Source organism: Vicugna pacos, chromosome 12 (genome assembly GCF_048564905.1).
Source record: "Vicugna pacos chromosome 12, VicPac4, whole genome shotgun sequence".
NCBI lineage: Eukaryota > Metazoa > Chordata > Mammalia > Artiodactyla > Camelidae > Vicugna > Vicugna pacos.
The window spans coordinates 45,606,814-45,627,518 of NC_132998.1; the positions used below are offsets into that span (position 1 = coordinate 45,606,814).

Consider the following 20,705-nt stretch of genomic DNA (forward strand, 5'->3'; position numbering starts at 1 on the left):
ATAGTTCCTAGAAAAACTGGGAACACATTACTCATTCCAACCACGGAACAGGTATTGTTTAACAAAGAAAGCCATCTTAAGCTTTGTATACCTAAAGATTTGTTTATTGGGTACCTAATCACTTTCAAATGAAACAGGTACCTACCACTTCAGAGACTCTTAGCAACTACAGCTTTTCACTTTATAGCATAAAGTGTTGCTCTGGTTGCAGTAGCTTTGGCAAACACTTTTTGAGCAGAGTCTGGGCTGGCGTTTTTCATTCTATAAATTCATGATTTAAAAATTCTAGTATTGTCAAACTTTTTGTGATACACTGCAGTGTCATCCCAAATCCCAGGAAGAAAAGTCATTCAGCATTTGATAATACACATGAAGTGGGATTGTTTTTAACAGCATAGTAGATGAAGTTTTAAATTTGAGCACATTTAAATTGACCTCGTTCTTCAGTTGGTCTGCATTTAAGGAACGTGGCAAGTTGTGGCTGGAACAAAACAGAGATGACTGTTGAATAAGAAGGACACACTGGTTGTCATGTCTCAGTAACTTGTAAATTGACAGTTTCCTTTCCTATCACAGCAATAGAAGTGCAAACAATAATCAGCTATTTTAATTTATTGGTATACATGTTCTGTTGTGCAGCATTAGATTTTTAAACTGAGCATTCTTTGGTCCAATTTTTAGATACATCATAAAGCTAGCAATAAGTCAATATTTCATGTACACTATTTAAAATGTAATCTTAATAATGACTTGTACAGTACTGTACATAAAATACTGACCTATGGCTAGATTTTGTTGTTCATAGCCATTCTACTTAAACTTAGTTATTCAAGTACGAGAGTATGTCTTTAAAAAGAGGACCACCTAGTCACCTTATCAAAGGAAATTTGAGTAGCATAATTCCATTCCTGTAATTTTAATTTCCTTTTCAAACATTGCCACTAGTAGAACAGGAAGTGAGGACTCACAGAAAGAAGGGTTATAAGAAAAGATGGTAGGTATTGATCTCACCTACAACTCATGTGCCAGGCACTCTATATGCAAATCTCATTATGATTATATTCTCATTCATACCTCAAGATAACTGTATAAAATCACTATTACCAAATTTTATAGTTCCCAGGTCTCTGACTTTTAGCTTATATCCATATTTTCCAACTGCTTGGTACAATGGTAAATCACTTTATATAATCCCTAATTAATCCTGCATGGAGGGATCTTATTTAGACAGGAAAAGAATAAACAGGAAAAAGTGTCACCCTCTTATTATTTTCTTTTAAAATAATTTTATCTTTGAGGTGGTGATACTTTTCTTCCACATGGTTATTCTTGTTACTTACTAAATTTGTTGACACCATTTGCTTAAATAAGTAAAACAGCAGCCACAAATATTGATGAAACAGCCTAAGGTGTGTGGCTGTATTCACTAGTCAGTCCTTTTCTGCTGGAGAGACATCTGTTGAGACCTCATCATACAGCTGTGCACCCCCTTGGGGTCCTAATTCTTCTCCCCACCTGTGCTGTCCATATCTTGCTGTCCCCACTGCCCCCATTGAGTCTAAGCTTCCGCCATGTCTTACCCAGGCCACTATAATAGCCTTCCTCCTAACTGGCTTCCTGCACATACCTTTGATCCACAGTATCTAGTATTTCAAACAATAGTTGGTGATACTTATAAAATGTGAATCAAATCATATCATTCTTCTTCCAAAAACTCTCCAGTGGCTTTCTTTAGTAATTACACTAAAATACAGTCTTCTTACAAAATCTTTGCACCCAATCTAGCCCCTGTTTATGTCTCAGACTTTGTTTCCTGTACAGTGGTGTGCTCGGAATGGTACTTTCCGCCTTGGGATTGCTGATAGTTGAGAATTTTGCAAGCCAGTGATACCATGTTGATGGCTTGAAACTGGCCATAGTAGGAATATTTACACTACAGAATCGGCAAATGCTACAAATCAGGGCCTTTTCTGTTTTGTCCCTGTGTTTTGAAGAGCTAGTTGTTAATCATTTACTGGCACACCGTGGTTGCTGTTGCTAATCTGCCCTCCTCACTATGTTTCACTGACACTGGTTTTCTCTCTTCTAATCTGTAGGCTCGGTCCGCTCAGTTTAGGCCCTTGTTGTTCTCTTTGTCTGGATGCCCCTTCTTTGGGTTTTCATCTGTCTGGCTCCTTCTCAACATTCAAGTCTCAGTCCTAAAGTCACCTTGTCAGAGAGGCTTTCCATGGCTATCTTAACAAGGACTACCATATGTGACTCCAGTTCCTCAAGAATATCAGCCTTGTCCCTGCAACCTCAGAATAGTGCCTTTAAAGTCATGTCCTCTTGTATCAGTTATTTTGTATTTGGTTGCCAGTCACAGAAAACCAAATAGTAAAGGATATATTTGTCTCACAGACAAGGATCATGGGGTTGCTGAGTTCAAGGCTAGGACACAGGGCAGTGTTGCCCTCAAGGGCTATGCCCCTTCCTTCTTCCTACTCCACCTTTGTTAGCATATGACAGTCATCTTCATGATCACACAATGGCCAATTCATCTCTAGGCACATTAAAGCATTATAGCTGGCAAGAGACTGGGGAAAGAGGAAGGATGCAAAGACCAAAACACTGAAGCATATGCCAGCAGTTTGTCCATCATAGAGCCTTCCTGAAAGCCATAGTCAGAGATTTAACACAGCAACTTAGCCAAATGACAAGAGTCTGGAAAGAGGAAGCATGTTTGCTTCCCAGCTTCTGTGGTAGAAGGTAAGGAATATGAGGGTTTTAGATGGCCAGGGGGTAGGTAATTCACATTGTTTTCCATAGCACTCAATAGATTTTTATGGAAATAGGGTGCAGTATGCTTTAAATGACCCAGTGCCGTCTTCATCCAAGTTCCAGATGCAAATGAATCATGGTCAAACTTGGCAGTCTAAATATCAGTCAGGTAATAAAACTTCATCATTAAGGATAGAATATATGAAAATTGAACTATTCCTGATCACTGGAGGCTCATTTCACTTAAATTCCAATATTTTATTGTTGTTTTTGGTTATTACTGTTCAATGTATTTTAAAGGAAGTCTATTATAATATCTATATATTATAGATTATATATCTATATATTATAAATATATAATAATATCTATATATTATCTTACTGTCAGGCAATTGATGATTTGATCATTTTGATGATTAAGATACGTTATCAATATGAACACACTGATTATACTATAATCAAAGAGTTACCATCTACAGCTTTGGGCAGTATTGTATCTGTTTGCCTTACCTTGTGATGGTCCATGATGCTATATTTAAAAAATAAGTTTCCTATACCTTTATTGTTTTATTTCTAATCCCTGTTCCATAGCAGGATAGAGAAATAAATAAGAGCATGGGCCCTGGAGTCAAACACATCTGGTTTTGAATCCTGGCCCTACCATTTGCTAGTTGTATACCCTTGAGCCATAAAATTCATTTTTCTGAGCTTTAGTTGTTTTTTGTTTTTCTCTAACTGTACAATGGAAACAATAGTAATCCTTATATATTTGTGAGAATTTTATAAGATGACTTAAGTAAGGCAAGTAAACACTGAATAAATGATGGCCATTAACTCATTTTGTTTTGGATCACAAATTAAACTATTGGTAATCTGTGAAGTGCATTTGTGAACCACTTTCTACATCAGCACCATCTGTGATGACTAATGAAAGAGCAGATTTCAAGGCTTCACCCTCAGCCTCCTTATTTTAATCTCAATTTTTAATTAATGGTCCAGGGTTAAATTTTTAGCTGACTAATATTTGAGAACCACTGCTTTCAGCCCTCAGACAAGGATTTGTTGATCAGATTAGCTTAATCTCTGTTCACAACCTTGGAGAAGAAATGCTGGGAATGATTTTAAGAATGTGGATTCCTGAGTCATATCTCAAATGTAGTTCAGATTCTAGAGCCATATTGCCAGGAGTCAGATCCTAACTCTACAACTTACTATCTCTTTCCCTGGAGAAATACTTTTAACTCTGTGGGTGTCAGTTTCCTTTTCTATAAAATAGAGATGATAGTACCTACCTCATAGTGCTAAGAGAAGTAAAATGTTGAAAATCCGTGCCATACTAAACACTATATGTGACAGCAATTAGTATTATAAGTAACAGTGTTATTAGAATCCCCAAGGTGTACTTTGACAAGCCATATCACTGATTCTCAGCATGGTTTCACATTATATCACTGGGGAGCTCTGAAGGTCCTGATGCCCAGGCCATATCCCAGAACAGTAAAATCAGAAATATATGTAGATAGGATCTAGGTATCTTGTGTTTTGTTTTGTTTTGTTTTGTTTTGTTTTGTTTTGTTTTGTTTTCAGTTCACCCAGGTGATTCCAGTGGATAGCCAAGGCTGTAAAACACTCTTCCCTATCATTTAAAAGCTCTCCAGATAATTCTGATGGTCATTGAGAATTACTGAGAGAGATATCCTGGTAAATGGAATAGAGGTTAATCTTTATTGAGAGACATATGATTAAGATCTCAGCCTCTGACCAAGAAATCCTGCAGAGCACAGGGCTGTTATACAAGTACTGAATGTTGAAGGGAAAAGCTGCTAAAAGAAAAGCTATTATTGGAATAAAAATAAAAGGTACAGGGTTACAATCACTTAGATCCAGACTCCAAACCCAGATCCCCTATTTGTTAATGAGATCCTTAAACTCTCTATAAGCCTCAATTTTCTCATTGGAAAATGTGGATATTTACTACCACATAAAGTTGTTATAAGGATAAAAGGGGGTAAAATATGTAAAGCTCTCAGCATACAATGACTCCTGCGTCATAAACCTTAAATAAAAGTTTATTGTTATGGTCGCTTTTAGAGGTGAGGGTTAATGGAAAGCAGGGTGTGAGGGAGAGTGAGGGGGCAAAGGTAATACCAAAGTATTTTGTTTAGATAATGGGATAGATGGTAGAGGTATGAACTTGAGAGTTGGCAGACAAGAGGAGTCTGTCTCAGGAAAAAGTTCTGACGTCTTCTTGTTTTCATCGTGTTTGTCAAGCAGCCTCCACAGTCCTTATCTAATATTCCTTCTAATCTTAGCTATCCTAGTAAACCCAGACTTCTGTGCTAGTAACCAACTTTTGTAGAATATTTCCATAAAATAAGTGTATGGAGATTCTCAATAAAAACCTTAAGGGGACTCATAAATAAACTACACACACTTAACTGCAGTCATTTTAAGAACAAGTATTTTACTTACAGGCTTCTTTTGCTTCTTTCTAGATCTTGGCCTTGCAGATTTCTGGTATTTTTGTAGAGCTAAGGGGAATCAGAATTTCATTTTAAACTCGAGTCTAACATCCAGTTTATCACTCAACACATCTTTGTTTGCAGCACCAGCTAGGCCTGGGTTGAAGGGATCTGATCTCTCCCACCTTTGGTTTTTAGACTTCTTTTGGCTTTTACTAACTGCTGTATCCCCTGTGACCTCACACAGCTGGATTCCTGTGGGTGGGTGCCAGCAAAATGGTTCAAGCTCCAGTGGCACTGCTCTCTAGTTCTCTCCCTCTGAACAGACAGGCACAGAGGACAGGCTGATCACCAAATCCACTGCCTGTCACCCAGGAAAGGGAGTCTGGTCTCCCTGTGCAGGCACCCCCAACAGCTCCAGTCGGTTCTGTTTGGAACACTCCTTGCTTAGTTAATGGAAGAGAAGCCAAAGACTTAGTATGCTGTCCAAAGTTAGTGACTTAACAATTCTTCACGAATTTTCTTTCATCTCACAATTACCTCTTAATAAGGACTGGGAAAAGTAGTATAATATAATAGGGCTAGTTCAGCTTAATAAGTCTTAATGGGGTGGGGGTCTAGTTTCCTTGATAGATCTTTTTTGAACACTATTTCTCAACTTTGGATGGTCATAGGAATCAGCTAGAAGCTTAAAAACAAAAACAAAAATGCTGATGACTGGATCTCTTAGAGAGTTTGATTTAATTGGTCAGGGGAAGCCGGCTGGTTTTAAAACTTCCACAGGTGTTTCTAGTAAGCAGCCTTTGCTAGAAGCACTGTTTCGGAATGGGGCTGGTACTTAACACTAATTACTTTCGTTCATGGGCTTTTATCAATAATTCTGAGACTCCCAGAAGAATCCCATTCAGTATCCTGTTACACAGGGTATCAAAGGATCATAGAAAATGCAAGAGTTTCTGGAACACTGGGGCTGAAAAAAAAAACGTGAACTATCACTTTGTTCACTATCTCTTGAAATGGGGTCTGTGAAACAACAACTTTAGAATCGCTTGAATCATTTGTTTAAAAGGCAAATTCCTGATCCTTTTTCTCTTCTTTCCTGAATCCACATCCCTCAAGTGCGGGTAGGGGGTCAGGAACCTACATTTTAATACATCTCCCCAGGTTATTCTTAGGCCCACTCATGTTTTAAAACCATTAATTTCTAGCAGAGATTCTCAGTCCTACATGCACATTTCACATAGGGCTATAAAAATACCTATGCCAACTAGACCAGTGATTCTCAACCATGGCTATACTTCAGCATCACCTGGAGGGCTTTCAAAAGCCCCAGACTCAGGCCCCACCCTCTGCCAATCACACTGGAATCTCTGGGGTGAGACCCAGGCATCCATGGTTTTAAAAACTCCCCAGGTGATTCCAGTCTGCAGCCAAGGTTGAGAACCACTGTTTTATATATTCTGGTTTAGTTCATTTGGGGTGAGTCTCAGACATTAATAACTTGTTGTAGTAATCATTTTGCAATATATATATATGCTCAAATCATTATTTTATATAACTTAAACTAATACAGTGTTATATGTCAATTATATCTCAATAAAACAAGGAGGGGGAGGAATAAATAAATAATTTTTAAATGTACCCCAGATAATTTTAAAGTGCAGCCTAGGGTAAGAACTCCTGAATAGTCATTTTCAACTTTTCTGTACTTCTTCCAGTACAGTCAGTCACTCAACAGCCTTTAGCCTGTAGGTTCAGGCTTGTATCCTTCCCCAACACCAGACCCAAGCCAGTCTTGACCAGGGTTGGCAGTCATCTGGAGGTCTAGTCTCATGAGAAGTTGTATGTCCAACTAGACATAGACCTCTGAACCCTGCCTTTCTAGCCAGTCTCATTAATTAATTCATTATTCACTCAATAAATATATATTTAAACACCTAATATTTGTCAAGTACTCTTCAATGAACTATGGATACAGTGACAAATAAGATACTGTTCCTGAACTCTCAAGAAGCTTATAGATTTGCAAGGGTGAAGGAAGGAGACATATATGCAAAAAGAGGTATAGCAGAGAGTAGTAATTATTCCCGTGGATGTGTGAACAAAGAACTGTGAAAACACAGATGTGATAACAACTACATCTGCCTTGGAGAGTCAAGGAAGGCATGTCTAAGGAGATGCTGTTTAAGCCAGGTCTTCCCTACCTGGCCTAACGTGCCTTCCATGATGTGATTTCTCTCTTCTGCCTCTCTTGCTACTCTTGTCCTGGTTTCAGCTTCGGCCATATTGAACGTTCAGTTCTTTGAATTCCCCACAATACTTCAGTCTGCATTCATTTGCCTGGAACTTTTCCCCTCTTTTCCTCACCCTTACCTCCTACTTAGGGCTCTGCCTAGCTGTTATACTCACAGAGTTCCTCCCTGACCTCCTGGATGATGACACGAGTCTTGGTTAGACATCCGTGTACTGGCCTGTAGTGCTTCTTTTATAGCTCACACCCACTTAATGGGTATCTGTGACCCTTCAGGCCTGTAAGTATCATGAAAGCAAGAACAAGGCTGTCTCCATTACCACAGTGTCTCCCACGTGTAGCACTATGCCTGGCACTACTGGATGAATGAGTAAATTGCGTTCCAGGAACAGGGGAAGATATGTACAAAGTCATAGGGACCTGTGGCATGTCCTAGAGTAGCAAAAAGTTTGGATGGGTAGGAGAAGGTTTCTAGAGATGAGTCAGAAGAGGTCTGTTGTTAAGGGACTTGTATGTACCCCTAAGTGGTCTGAACTTCACCCTGTAGGCAGGAGGAAGCCAGAGAGGGTTCTGTGCAGGGGAGTATAATAATGAGATCCATCACTCTGGGAGCAACGTGGAGGATGGACTTAAAAAGAAAAGCCATTTAAAGAACAGTTAGGAGATGTTCCAGTAACCCAGGTGAGAAATAATAAAGGCTTCCCTGAAGTAACGAAGCAAAAGGGATTCCATTCAAAAGGCATTTTGAGATAGAATCAACAGCACTTGCTGACTAATTGCATGTGGAGGTGAATGTGAAAGAGGATGTTAGAGTCTAGCTTGAAAGACAGGATGGGTGGAGATGCTATTAATGGAAATAGGGAATATAGGAATAGACGAGATAGTTTCAGGAAAAAATATAATGTGCACAATTTTAAACATGTTGAGAGTTCCAAGTACCCATTGGCATCTAGATAGAGCCTTTTCTGCAGCTAGAAATCCATAAAATTATTAGCTCGGTATCTTACTGATTGTGACTGTGGCTGATATTGTCCAATTGGTTATGTTGACTTCTAGTTTATATACAAAAAAGATAGACTTTTGAAATTGGCAGTGTCTTATTGATTTCATGATTTGTGCATCTTTGGACCACAGTCAGCAATAAATTGGCAATACTTCATGGAAGAGTCTCCATTAAAGTCACTTTTTGGTTATTTTCTTTAGCTAGATACTTACACCTCTGCCAACCCCACTCAGATTCTGAGGTGGTAACAATTTTATTATAGGTAGCTATGCTGTTGTATTTTTTTGCCATTTGATTGTGAGTTCAGAAAGGAAATGTGTTTTATTCTTTTTATTAAGCTTGATGCCAAATCTAACAGGAACAGAAGTTAGTGGATGAATAGATGAATGAATGAATTTATAATCTTGATAGCAGGGATATGGGATACTTTCTGGAACTAGTCAGTTAGGAATTGAAAATCTCTATCCTATACATAAATGCCTAGGTGACTTTTCAGTGAATTATTGACTACAGTAACGGAGGTAGAAGAGATCACCATAAGTATTTTTTAAATGGCCTTCATTATATTTTTTCTTGGCAATACAAAACTACCCTGGGAATTTGAAAAGTATGACTATAAAAGGTTATGTTTTTTGATATATTAACCTTTGATTCTGTCAAGTGAAAGGGAAGTGTTTCAGTTAGTTGTTATTGAAAACTCTTTTCTTTTTGGTACTGTCCTAGAAACTGGTAGGTGAGTACATGATCATATTTTTATTTTAAGAAGATAACTTTATGAACTGTATCAAGAGGCTGGAAGAGAAAAAGTGATTCCAGTTGGACAGAGGAGAGGTGGAGATTAGGGTCTAGAATAATACAATGAGAGTGAAATGGAGAGAACCAATTAATTAATTCACTCATTTATCAAATATTTATTCACTGTAGTACACCAGACTCTGAGGATGCAGTGGTGAGTAAACCCAAGTAAGTTCCCACCCTCAAGGAGTTTACAGAAGGTAGAGGAGATGTATGTTAATCAAATCATCGTACTAATAAGTGTAAAAATGCAGATGTAACAAATGTGGAATGAGAAAAGGCAAACTGAAAGAAAAAAAATCTCAGAGTAAAATTGACAGGACTCATTTAGTTACTGGGATTTCAGAATCTACCAAAGACATGTTTCCTGACCTACTTTCCTGAAAGAATATTCAAACTAATTTGTGTGACAGAAATAACATATGAGAAGTGCCATCCAAGAAGATGTATTAAGTGACAAATTGTGCAGAACAGATTTAAATGACCTTTTACCAAAAGATGAGATCAATAAGCTATGAATTGTAAATTCTGATTTCTGCAATTACTACCACTTATTTTTCATTGTCACCGTTCAGTTGAAATGATGGTACTTTGGTGATGAAATACAGTTTACTCCATGTCTCTCCTTTTTTATTTTTATTCAGATGTTGCCAGAGCAATTGAATTACTGGAAAAACTACAGGAATCTGGAGAAGTACCAGTGCACAAGCTACAATCTCTCAAAAAAGTCCTTCAGAGTGAGTTTTGTACTGCTATTCGAGAGGTATGACACTAAGATTTTAATAATACTTTTAATAATAATAATATTCTGCCATATGTCTTATGACTAGAAAGCATGTCTTTTCCACACAAACAGTAGAAATAGTTAAGATTGTAACTACATCTTAGCCTTCTGTTTTTAACTGCTTAGACAGATGATAAAATATAGTCTGCTAAATTCTTAAGTTAGAACCCATTAGGATTTATGCATTCATATATAAAACCAAATGTTAATCTTATGGTACCAATGAAGTGGCTGCCTCAGCAGATGCCTGTGACATGTCGAAACTATGTAGTAGTCACATGAAACCATCTGGAAATTTAGGTAGAAATAGTCATGATTAATAGGAGCTGAGCTTTTCTTAAAAGAACACTCAACTGAATCTTTCACAGGTACATCTGAAACAGTAACTTCCTAGTGACTAAAGGTATAGTAATCCAGACATTACTGTTTAGTGCAATAAATGGGAAATTGAACAGGTTGATATACCTTCAACAGATCTTTATAATGCTTTCCTCATTTGTGTGGTTTCAAAAAGCCTGAGGTGAATCACGTGTGTGTAAAATGACTATTTGAATTTCATGTTGCCTTGGGTGGAATTGACCAATTAATGAATTTCACTGGTTACAAGATAGTTCACTTAAGATATATATATACTACATTGTTTTATTCAGTAAGCCCATCGCGCCCTGCCTATCAGATGCTAAATAACAATTTATCAATTACAACCTAAAGTCCATATATCCAGCATATTGTCCCTCTAGAAGTCCCCAGCAATGACTGCCAGAGAATTTGTTATAGCAGAGGGCACACGTCTCTCAAGGGATGCTTGTATCAACCTCCCTTACTCTTTGAAACTCTACTTGTGGTTAATGCATATTTTATGCCTCAACAGTTCTAGTGTGAATTGTCACTAAGTGAAAAGGACTCATGTGACTGCAGTAGAGACATACAAAACCTCTCTCACTGCATATTTAAACCAGAGCCTACCCAGTGCAGTTAATATTTGGATTTTGCTGAGATTTGACTTAGACTGCTTGTGCTAAGTCTTTATCAAGTGAAGTTCACTACTTAATTTTTGTTTGTAATGAACACAGCTTAAGGAAATAGTCATAATTCTAGCTCTAAGGTTTAACGTCTGAGTTTGACTAAAGACTCAAAGGAAATTTCTCAAAGTGTATGAATTCTTGGCCATTGGCTGCGCAGCGGGAAAGGTATAGATGTGTAGAAACCCCGTGGGCTTCCTTTAGTCACTCGGTAGACCAAAGCTAAATCCCCTGTACACTCTTCTTCCTTCACAGGGTGCTCCTCCCCTGAGATTTGGTGGCTGGCTTTTCATCTTAGATACTCTATCACCTTTCTGCTTTCCACAGAACTAAAGAATTAGGAACCATCAAATATATCTCTCAGCTCACTGGGAATTTGGCTTGTAATCAATGCAAAGTCTCTCCTTTCATGGAACTTACATTCTAGTGAAAAAAATGATGATAAATAATATACAGCAAAATATCAGAAAATGACAAGACCACGGAGAGAAATGAAGTAGGATTAGGGGAGTATATGGGTAAGGCTCTATTAAATTAAGGTGATCAGAAAATAACCTAACTGAAGTAGTGGAATAAGTCTCACAGATACTAAGAGGGTGTAGTATTCCAGGCAGAGGAAACCACAAGTGCAAAAACCCAGAGGCAAGAATGACCTTAATCCGTAGAAGGAACAACCCAATAGCCAGTTACACCTGCAGTGAAATAAGGAAGGTAGGCTGCTTAGAAGCAGTGGGAGAGAGGATCACGTAAGGCCTCTCAGGCCGTGGTGCAAACATTAGATTCTATCCTAAGCATGATAGGAAGCCCTTGGAAAGTTTTCACCTGCCCTGATTAGCTTTGCAAAAAGGTTTCTCTGACTGCTGTGAGAATACAAGTGTCTGTCCAATAGTAGAAGCAGGAGAGACCAGTAACAACATAAGGAGTTGGTCAAGTAAGAGATCAGGTGGCGGCAGCTCGGATGAAGGTGGCAACGGTGTGAGTAGTGGGAAGTTGTCAGATTCAATATATGTGTTTTTGAGAATAAAGACAGTAGGAATTGTTGATGTATCAGATACATGGGTGAGAGAGAGGAGTCTCCATTGATTCTTAGGTGTGGGCTTGAACAGTCAGATGAATGGTGATGTAATGAATTGGGAATTTTTGCGGATGGACCAGTTTGGAGAAGACTATCCAAGAGCTCTGTCTGGACATAGTAAACTAATGATGCTTTTCAGACATCCAAGGAGAGCTGTCCGGCAGGCATCTTAAGTCTGAAGTTCAGAGGAGAAGCTGGTGCTGGAGATGTAAATATGGTACAGCTATCTGTTCAGATAAACACACAAGCCTTTTTCTTTAAAGAGTTTGCTAAGGAAAAAAGAGAATGAGAATTTTTTTAAAAAGCAAAGAAATATGGAGAGCTTATATAGATATTATAAATCTATTTTACAAACTCTGTCACTATGTGTGTCATTAACGGTCCATGGAAATCTATAACTATAAGCAATCCAAAAATTTCAGAGAAAGAAAAGATGACATATCTACCTTACATTTTATAAGGTAGATAAGATTAATAAGATTACCTTTATGTTCAGAGTAATGGTCTTAGTAATAATTTTGTTCTTAAAGGCAATACATGTTAATAGAAATTGATTTGGTCCCTTCATCTTGGCTCACATTTCATACCCATTACATGGTGTTGTTTATTTTTGTTAGGTTTGGAATTTTTATTATTCTTATGGTGTTGTTTTACATACACTGTGGGAAGTAGTGATAAAAGTAAGCCAGTGTGTCTACAACAAATCTGAATCATAGAATAATATTTTGAATCCATCTAGTGAGAAGGTCTTCAATAAAAATGTAAAGGATAAATACATGTGGCCAGACAGGTGAACCCATAAGCCAGTAAAGAAAAACACAACTTGGAAGTATAAAGCTGTTTGATGATAAATACCTGAAAATTGTTTTATTTCACTCCTGGTCTCTTGGGTACTGATTGTTAGGCTGGCCTGAAACCTTTGAAGTTTTTTGTCTCTTATTCAGATAACGTGCAGAATCTCTGGTGTTAAGTTATTTGGGTTTTCAGAAATATTATCCAGGTAATACTTTCCAGTGTGAAAGTTGTCAGTGTTGTCACGACAGGTGGAGAAACGAACAAGAACTACGGAGGTGTCGTTCTTAGTTGCGCTCCCCAGAGCAAGAGCCAGGTACAGGTCACACCCTTGCCAACAAGACTACAAAGGCCAAATTATGCTTAAAAAGAAAGCAGGACAAGCCAAGCTATTGCTAATTATTATTATTATTATTTGCAATACATAAGACTAACTGCAGTTGCTGTTTCGTGTTGAGCACACCCATATTTTGCTTCACATTTGGATGAAACCACTGAATCACCTCCTGGCATACGTGCAGCAATTATAAGGAGGAGAATAGTAAAATTTTACTTTGTTTTTTAATGAAGAGAGATTAGAAGAGATTAGGTGTTTTCTCTACTTAATTATTTCTCTGTAATCTGTAATAAAGACTGAAAATTTTTGTGTTCAGTACTGAAGCAAGACCGTCTATGTATACCACTAAGAAAGGCATCGATATGTTATCAAGTTGCCCTTGAATGACAATCCACACCCAGTTTTATTTGCAGAATACAGATAGTAGTTGGCAATACTTATCTTGATTGTGTGTGGTTTTTTTGGTGGTGGTGGTGGTTTTGTTTTGTTTTGTTTGCCCAATGGTCTTAAAGGACGTGGTTAATAATTAAATTGCACCTATGTGGTGCAAGTAATTTTGGAGTGCTTGGCAGAGACATGATACTGCTTTTCCAAAGTGAGAGACACTGGCTGATAGAAGAAAGCTCACACAAATTTTTGAATGAGAGATAAAATTGAAACATTGGTACTGATATTTCTGGTAAAAGCCAATTCTGCAATTTTAAGTGGCTTCCTCAAGTTTTAGTTGATCACTGTATGAATTAGCTTGAATGACCCAAACTTATAAATCAAAATATAAGGAAAAATAAAGATTGAAATAAAAGGATTATAAAATGTTGATTTTTGAATAAGAGAATTTCCTAAGAGAATTAAATTGCTCAATTGCCAAGAGATGGGCTTTTCCCCAACACTTTATATTCTCAGTGCCTTGGAGAAAGAAGTCAATAGTATATGAATGGTCATATTTTAAGAGGACATCCAATTTCTGCACCAGAATACAAGGAGATTCTTTCTAAAACTAAAATAATAAAAAACAGAATTAGCCATCTGTTCACTATCATTATCTCCATAGAAACTATCATTCTGTGATGGTGGATTGTTGAAAAGTTTTCCATTTCTCCTCTCCTTCTTAGCACATGTTACAGTTGGATTTCTCCATCCTCCTTAAGGCTACATGTGATTATGACAACCGCTTTGGTTAAGGAATTGTGTGTGGAAGTGATGTGTACCACTTGCTTGGGAAGCCTTTGAGTCAGTGCATTATTTGCTGTGTTCCCTTCCCTTTGCCTTGTGACTGGTGATGTCTTCTATGATAAATGATCAATCAGCCTGGATTGCACAGTGCAAAAATGAGAATTATAAGCTTTAGCCATCTCTGGTTTCCTTTGCAAAGGAAACCAGAGATAAAACAAGAAGAAAACCTACGGAATGGGAGAAAATTTTTGCAAGTGAAACCGACAAAGGCTTGATCTCCAAAATATATAAGCAGCTCATACGACTCAATAAGAAAAAAATAAACAACCCAATCCAAAAATGGGCAGAAGACCTAAACAAGCAATTCGCCAAGGAAGACATACAAATGATCAAAAAACACATGAAAAAATGTTCAATATCACTAATTATCAGAGAAATGCAAATCAAAACTACAATGAGGTATCACCTCACACCAGTCAGAATGGCCGTCATTCAAAAATCCAAAAATGACAAATGCTGGAGAGGCTGTGGAGAAAGGGGAACCCTCCTACACTGCTGGTGGGAATGCAGTTTGGTGCAGCCACTATGGAAAACAGTGTGGCGATTCCTCAAAAGACTAGGAATAGACTTACCATATGACCCAGGAATCCCACTCCTGGGCTTGTACCCAGAAGGAAATCTACTTCAGGATGACACCTGCACCCCAATGTTCATAGCAGCACTATTTACAATAGCCAAAACATGGAAACAACCTAAATATCCATCAACAGGTGACTGGATAAAGAAGAGGTGGTATATTTATACAATGGAATACTACTCAGCCATAAAACCCGACAACATAATGCCATTTGCAGCAACATGGTTGCTCCTAGAGAATGTCATTCGAAGTGAAGTAAGCCAGAAAGAGAAAGAAAAATACCATATGAGATCGCTCATATGTGGAATCTAAAAAACAAAAACAAACAAACAAACAAAAACAAAGCATAAATACAGGACAGAAATGGACTCATGGACAGAGAATACAGACTTGTGGTTACCGGGGGGGGGGGGGGGGGCGGGGTAGAGGGTGGGAAGGGATAGACTGGGATTTCAAAATTGTAGAACAGATAAACAAGATTACACTGTATAGCACAGGGAAATATACACAAAATGTTATGATAAATCACAGAGAAAAATGACAATGAGTGTGTATATGTCCATGTATCACTGAAAAATTGTACTGAACACTGGAATTTGACACAACACTGTAAAATAATTATGAATCAATAAAAATGTAAAAAAAAAATAAATTAAAAAAATAAAAAAAGAAAAAAAAAAGCTTTAGCCAACTCTTAATAAACATGTAGTTTCAGCAAGAAATAAGTCTTTGTTACTATAAGCCCCCAAGATGTTGGGGTTATCATACCACAGCAAAACCCAAGCTGTCCTGACTGATAATAAAACAGTCATCAAGCCAAATTTACCTTAGAAAAAGGTTAAAAGCAGTAACAAGCTTTTTACTGCTGTAAAACCAAATTAATTTTTAAAAACAATGTTGTATTTTCAGTAAGCTGGGGCATATCTTTTTTAAAACTATGTGAAATTGTTTTTTGATATAAGTGCTAATGCCAATTAGGTGGTTCATAAATTTTTAAATTTTGAGACACTTTGGTCATAGATTTTGTTTGCTTCTAGATTATCTCCCATTTGCCCCTACTCTCATTTTTTTTTTCCTTTCTGAGGATGGAGCTCATTAACCCTCCAGTCCTACCTCCCACCCTATCTCAGCCTCACATCATTTCTTTATAAAGGTATAATCAAGATAGAAGAAATAGTTGGAATATATCAGTCTGCTATTCAAGTGCTCTCAGTCTCCGATGAAATTTTTTTCCTGGAGGAATCTGTAGATTGGGAATTATCACCACAATGTCTCCCACCAGTAAAATGTGGGAAATGTCACTGTGAGACATTCTGTCATTTGAGAGGGAGCAGCAAAGTCACTAGATCAGCATTGGAGTCAAGTGCACCAGTGTCCAAATCCCAACTTAGCTACTTATTTTTCACCTCTCTAAAATTTTGTTTGTCAGTTTTTAATAGTGGGTGTAATACTACATCAGCTTTGAGGCGACTCAGATCGTTAGAGATTATATATGTAAAGCCACCTAGTACAGAGTCTAGCAGCTAATAATTATACAGTTGAGAGCTTTTATTATGAAGGCATACGGTCCCAGTTATCGCTAGGTATAATGTATTGGTAAGTCAGGAAACGGATAACAGATGGGAAGAGAAGTGGTAGTTTCCATAGACTAGAGCTAAGAAAACCCATAAGACTAACAGACATATTCGTTGCCTCCCCATCATTCATTAAAACAAAATAAATTGAGCTATTGCACCCTAATTCCACAATTGTATGGGTCATAGCATTATGACACAAGTGCTTGTTCTTGATGCTGTTCTGTACATCGTAATTTCTTATGTGGACAGAAACACAGATGGCAAATGTAATTAGTTTTATGAAAAAGCTAATGATTGGTTGTTTGATAGAATATAGATGTCTAATTACCTTAAGAAAACATATACTTGGATCAATGGTGACAAGATGAAATGAAAGAAGGATACATGGAAGGAGAAAAGAGTTGGAGGAAGGGAAAGAGAATAAAGGAAGGTAGAAAGGGAGAGAGGGAAGGAAGGAAGAAAACGCAAGAAAGGAAGAGAAAGAAAAAGAAGGAAGGGTGGTTGAAGCTGAATCATGGTATAATGCATTATAATGGAAAGAAAAAACAGTACATGGAGAGCGAAAGAACATTGACAATGGATTCAAATCCTTGCTTGGCCACTTAAGTGTTCTTGTGAAAGTTGCTTAACCTCTATGATCTTGGTTTGGTAGATCCTTTTTCTTTTAGCATTAAATAACAAATTTACAGGATTATTGGGAAGATTAGATCAAATGAGATAAAAAGTGTAAAATAACCTTAATTAACTAATATAGTCCCTAGCTAAGAGAGCAAGTAGTTGGGAAATGGTACCTATTCTGCTGAAAAATTTAGTGGTTTAGTGATGACACAAAAATTTTAATATATTCTAATAGGAATATTAGTTACAAATGTGGAGAGTAATAGTTCTTTAGCTATAAACGTCCAAACAAATGTAGAATTTTTTTCTTAATAGGAAGCTCCACATTTTAAGAATGATGTTTACAATCTGGGGTGGTTTTAGGGTAAACCAGTATAAGTAAGGAGTCTGTCATATGATAAGAAGTTAATAGCAACACCAGTTAGTTGGTCATACTTCAGATCACTTCAGAACAAGGAGTTCTTGACATCATATATAGGCCTTATGTTGTAGGTGAAGTAAGAGCAAATACATAATTTTTAATTTTTGTTTCCTTCCTTTTATGTGCAAATACTTTTATGGCAAAATGTGTTTTTAATGTTTTACTTTGAACGTGGAGGGAGTGGCATGGATTCATTGTGTAAAATTATCATCCTTGTTATATAATGGCATCTAGAATAGAACTATATTCATTAAAATTAACAAAATGTATCTGACATGATGTTTATGCATATCTCTTTCTATTCATATTGAACTTAGCTTAAGTTGGCAGATGACAAAGAAAAGAAATCTTGGTGGCTCTTAGATTTCCTTTGATTTTATTTGCATTGCTAAATGTGCTGGGACACAAAAGCCAGACTGTTTCTTGGGTGGTAAGTTTCCTGCCAACAAGAGCACGAAGTCAAGAAAAGCTTATTTCTGAGCATCCTGAAAATACTTCACACAATACAGAATTTTTATTTTCTGCAGAAAAAGCTCAATTTTAAGAAGTGATAATTTGCTCAACATATTTGCCCCCAATGTGTCTTGAAACATTTCCAAGCCAAAAGAACCATAAGTAATTGAAGAAAGCTTGACCAGACCGTGCAGTCAGGAAATGTTTGAACTGGTGGGTTGCTCAGAACAACAACAAAAAAATTAAAAGAGTGCCTCTGTTCACTTGATATAACCTACTTCTGAACTTTGGCATTTTGCATATATTTTGAAGCTAGTTATGGTGAAAATAATAGCTGTGCCCTTCCCACTTGGCATGCAATTGGGTGAAAGCCATGACTGTTTCAGTCAAGCTCTGATTTTTATCGTGTGAATGCTGATGTCCTATGGGTGTGTGTGTGTGTGTATGTGTATGTGCGTGTGAAAGAGAGAGAGAGAGAGAGAGAGAGAGAGAGAGACGCCTCATGGATATTTTAAAGGCCAAGTTGTTCCACCAGTGAAATATTTCTTTGTCAAGCAAAACTTCTAATGGAAGACAAATCTTAATACTGTGTGTACACGTGGATTATATATGAAATTTCTGGGTCCAACATCGAGCTTGATTACTCTGGTGAAGAAGACAGACATTCTACTTTTGATGGAGATTTATTACTTTCAACATCAGGGTGCATTAGTGTCACGCACTCTGACAATTATCCTAAAAGATGCCTTGCCTGCTCTGTGCAAAGTAGTCTAGTAATTTCACAGCTATAGCCTGGAACCCATGTTTTCAAGTTTTTATTTAAAAATGGAACAAAATGTGTTTTTTATTGTCAAAGTTTCTTGGCTTTTCAGAGGATAAGTGTTAATGCGCTTGGTTGAACTTAGGTCAGACACTTCATTCTGTTTCCTTTTTAAAGTAAAGGATTGCTGTGTCTTAGAAAAATTTGACAAGAGAATTGTAGAGAATGCTAGGCCCTGAGGAGAAGGCTAGCCCTTTGATTCCAGATTTGCTGGTCTGGTATGGTTGCTATTGGAAACATTGCCATTTTGGAGGGAGAAATTAGAGGCAGAATTGCGTGTAGAAAGGAAGATAATCTGTGAGGGAAAGGGAGTTGAACGGAGAAAGATTTGTCAGTTTATCCATGGGGAAGATCTGCAACAACTGAAAAGCCTGCAAAACTCTTAAAGGTTACTTGTGCTTAGATGATTTCAATGAAAAAAAAGGATTCAAACGTCATTCCTCACTGACAGAGGCTACATTGTTGACACCAACCTTTCCAAAAATAACCTCATTTAACTTGAGGACAAAGGATTTGAGTAGAACCTGAATTCAGCTGAAAGTGTGTTAGAGAAAGCTCAGGAGTCCACATACATTTACTCTGCTCTGATAAAGAAGTTGACTACTGTCGAAAGTGATATGAGCTGCACCTTTGAACACTTACTGCTATTAAAACAGACTCAAATTGATTGAATACTAAAAATGATATAAATATTTCCATGTAAAAGATCACTCCAAAGTTTAACTTCTTCCAAACCAAATAACACACCCTTCTTATTGAAATATATTTTAAGCAGATGCAAAGTTTTCTTTTTTATGTAATTGGTTTAATTTGGGATTATTATATTTCCAGGAAGCAACCATTAATTTTTACCAAAAAAAGTCACATAATCCTTTGTAATTTATGAAATAACTCAATGTCAAGGGCAAAAATGGCATGAACATTTACACACAACTTTATTTTTCTTGGGATGACACCATAACTTCATTAGATTCACAAAAGGGTCCATGATATCTCTTCCCACCCTCATCCCTCAAAGAATGAAGAAAAATCCCTAATCAAGGATGATGGTGTCAGTTGAAAAATGCGAAATAACTTGCTGGTGTCTAACTATAAGGTCTTTCCAATTCTATGAATCTATAGTTACGTAGCAAGTAATTAACGTTTTTCTTCATGTAGATTACATGGACTTACGTAAGGCTCAGCATGTATGTGTGGTAGGAATATGTGACTTAGGAGGCTCTGTATGAAGGGGGTGGGGAAGGCAGATACTGTGAAGATTTTTAAACTGATAACAATAATAACAAAAATAAATGTACAAAAACAGAATGACTGCATCACTCACTGGATACAGAATTTGTAAACTATAGTTATAGTTCTATTCCTGCATCTTTTTTAGAGAGAAGGTTCATTTTTAACAATGTGAGGAGTGTTTATAACGTCAACATGTCACTTTCTGGTAGCAAAAACAGGGTCTTTGTGGCAAGAACCATCTTAGATTATAAATGCACTAATGGGTCATTGATCTTAAAGATACCTAAACAGACCCTTACCAGTAGTCCATAAGGACTCTGGAAGCTGTTAGCATCACTGTTGGATAAATACTCAGCTCCAGCTTTTCTATTTGCTACTACAAATGATAAAATAAACAGTACATATTTCCAGAAGCTTGTAATTACATGTACTTTCACAGCAGTTCAAAATAATAGAGCCCTCAGAGAAGTTGTGTTTTATATCAGTCAGATA

The 20,705-nt window shown here is 37.1% G+C and overlaps 1 protein-coding gene across 9 annotated transcripts in view; it reads left to right on the forward strand.

The window, feature by feature from the left end:
- Nucleotides 1–20,705, forward strand: part of LIN7A (lin-7 homolog A, crumbs cell polarity complex component) — a 207,073-nt gene that overhangs the window by 118,263 nt on the left and 68,105 nt on the right. For 8 of the 9 annotated variants that reach the window (XM_072973342.1, XM_072973341.1, XM_072973339.1 and 5 more), the window contains one exon: nt 9,916–10,034. Coding sequence is in view for 4 of the 9 variants with exons in the window: in XM_072973339.1 (XP_072829440.1) it covers nt 9,916–10,034 (119 nt within the window). In the remaining 5 variants the exon portion in view is untranslated. Of the gene's footprint in view, nt 1–2,586; nt 2,749–9,915; nt 10,035–20,705 lie in introns of those variants that run through there. The other variant, XM_072973340.1, reaches the window with a different exon arrangement.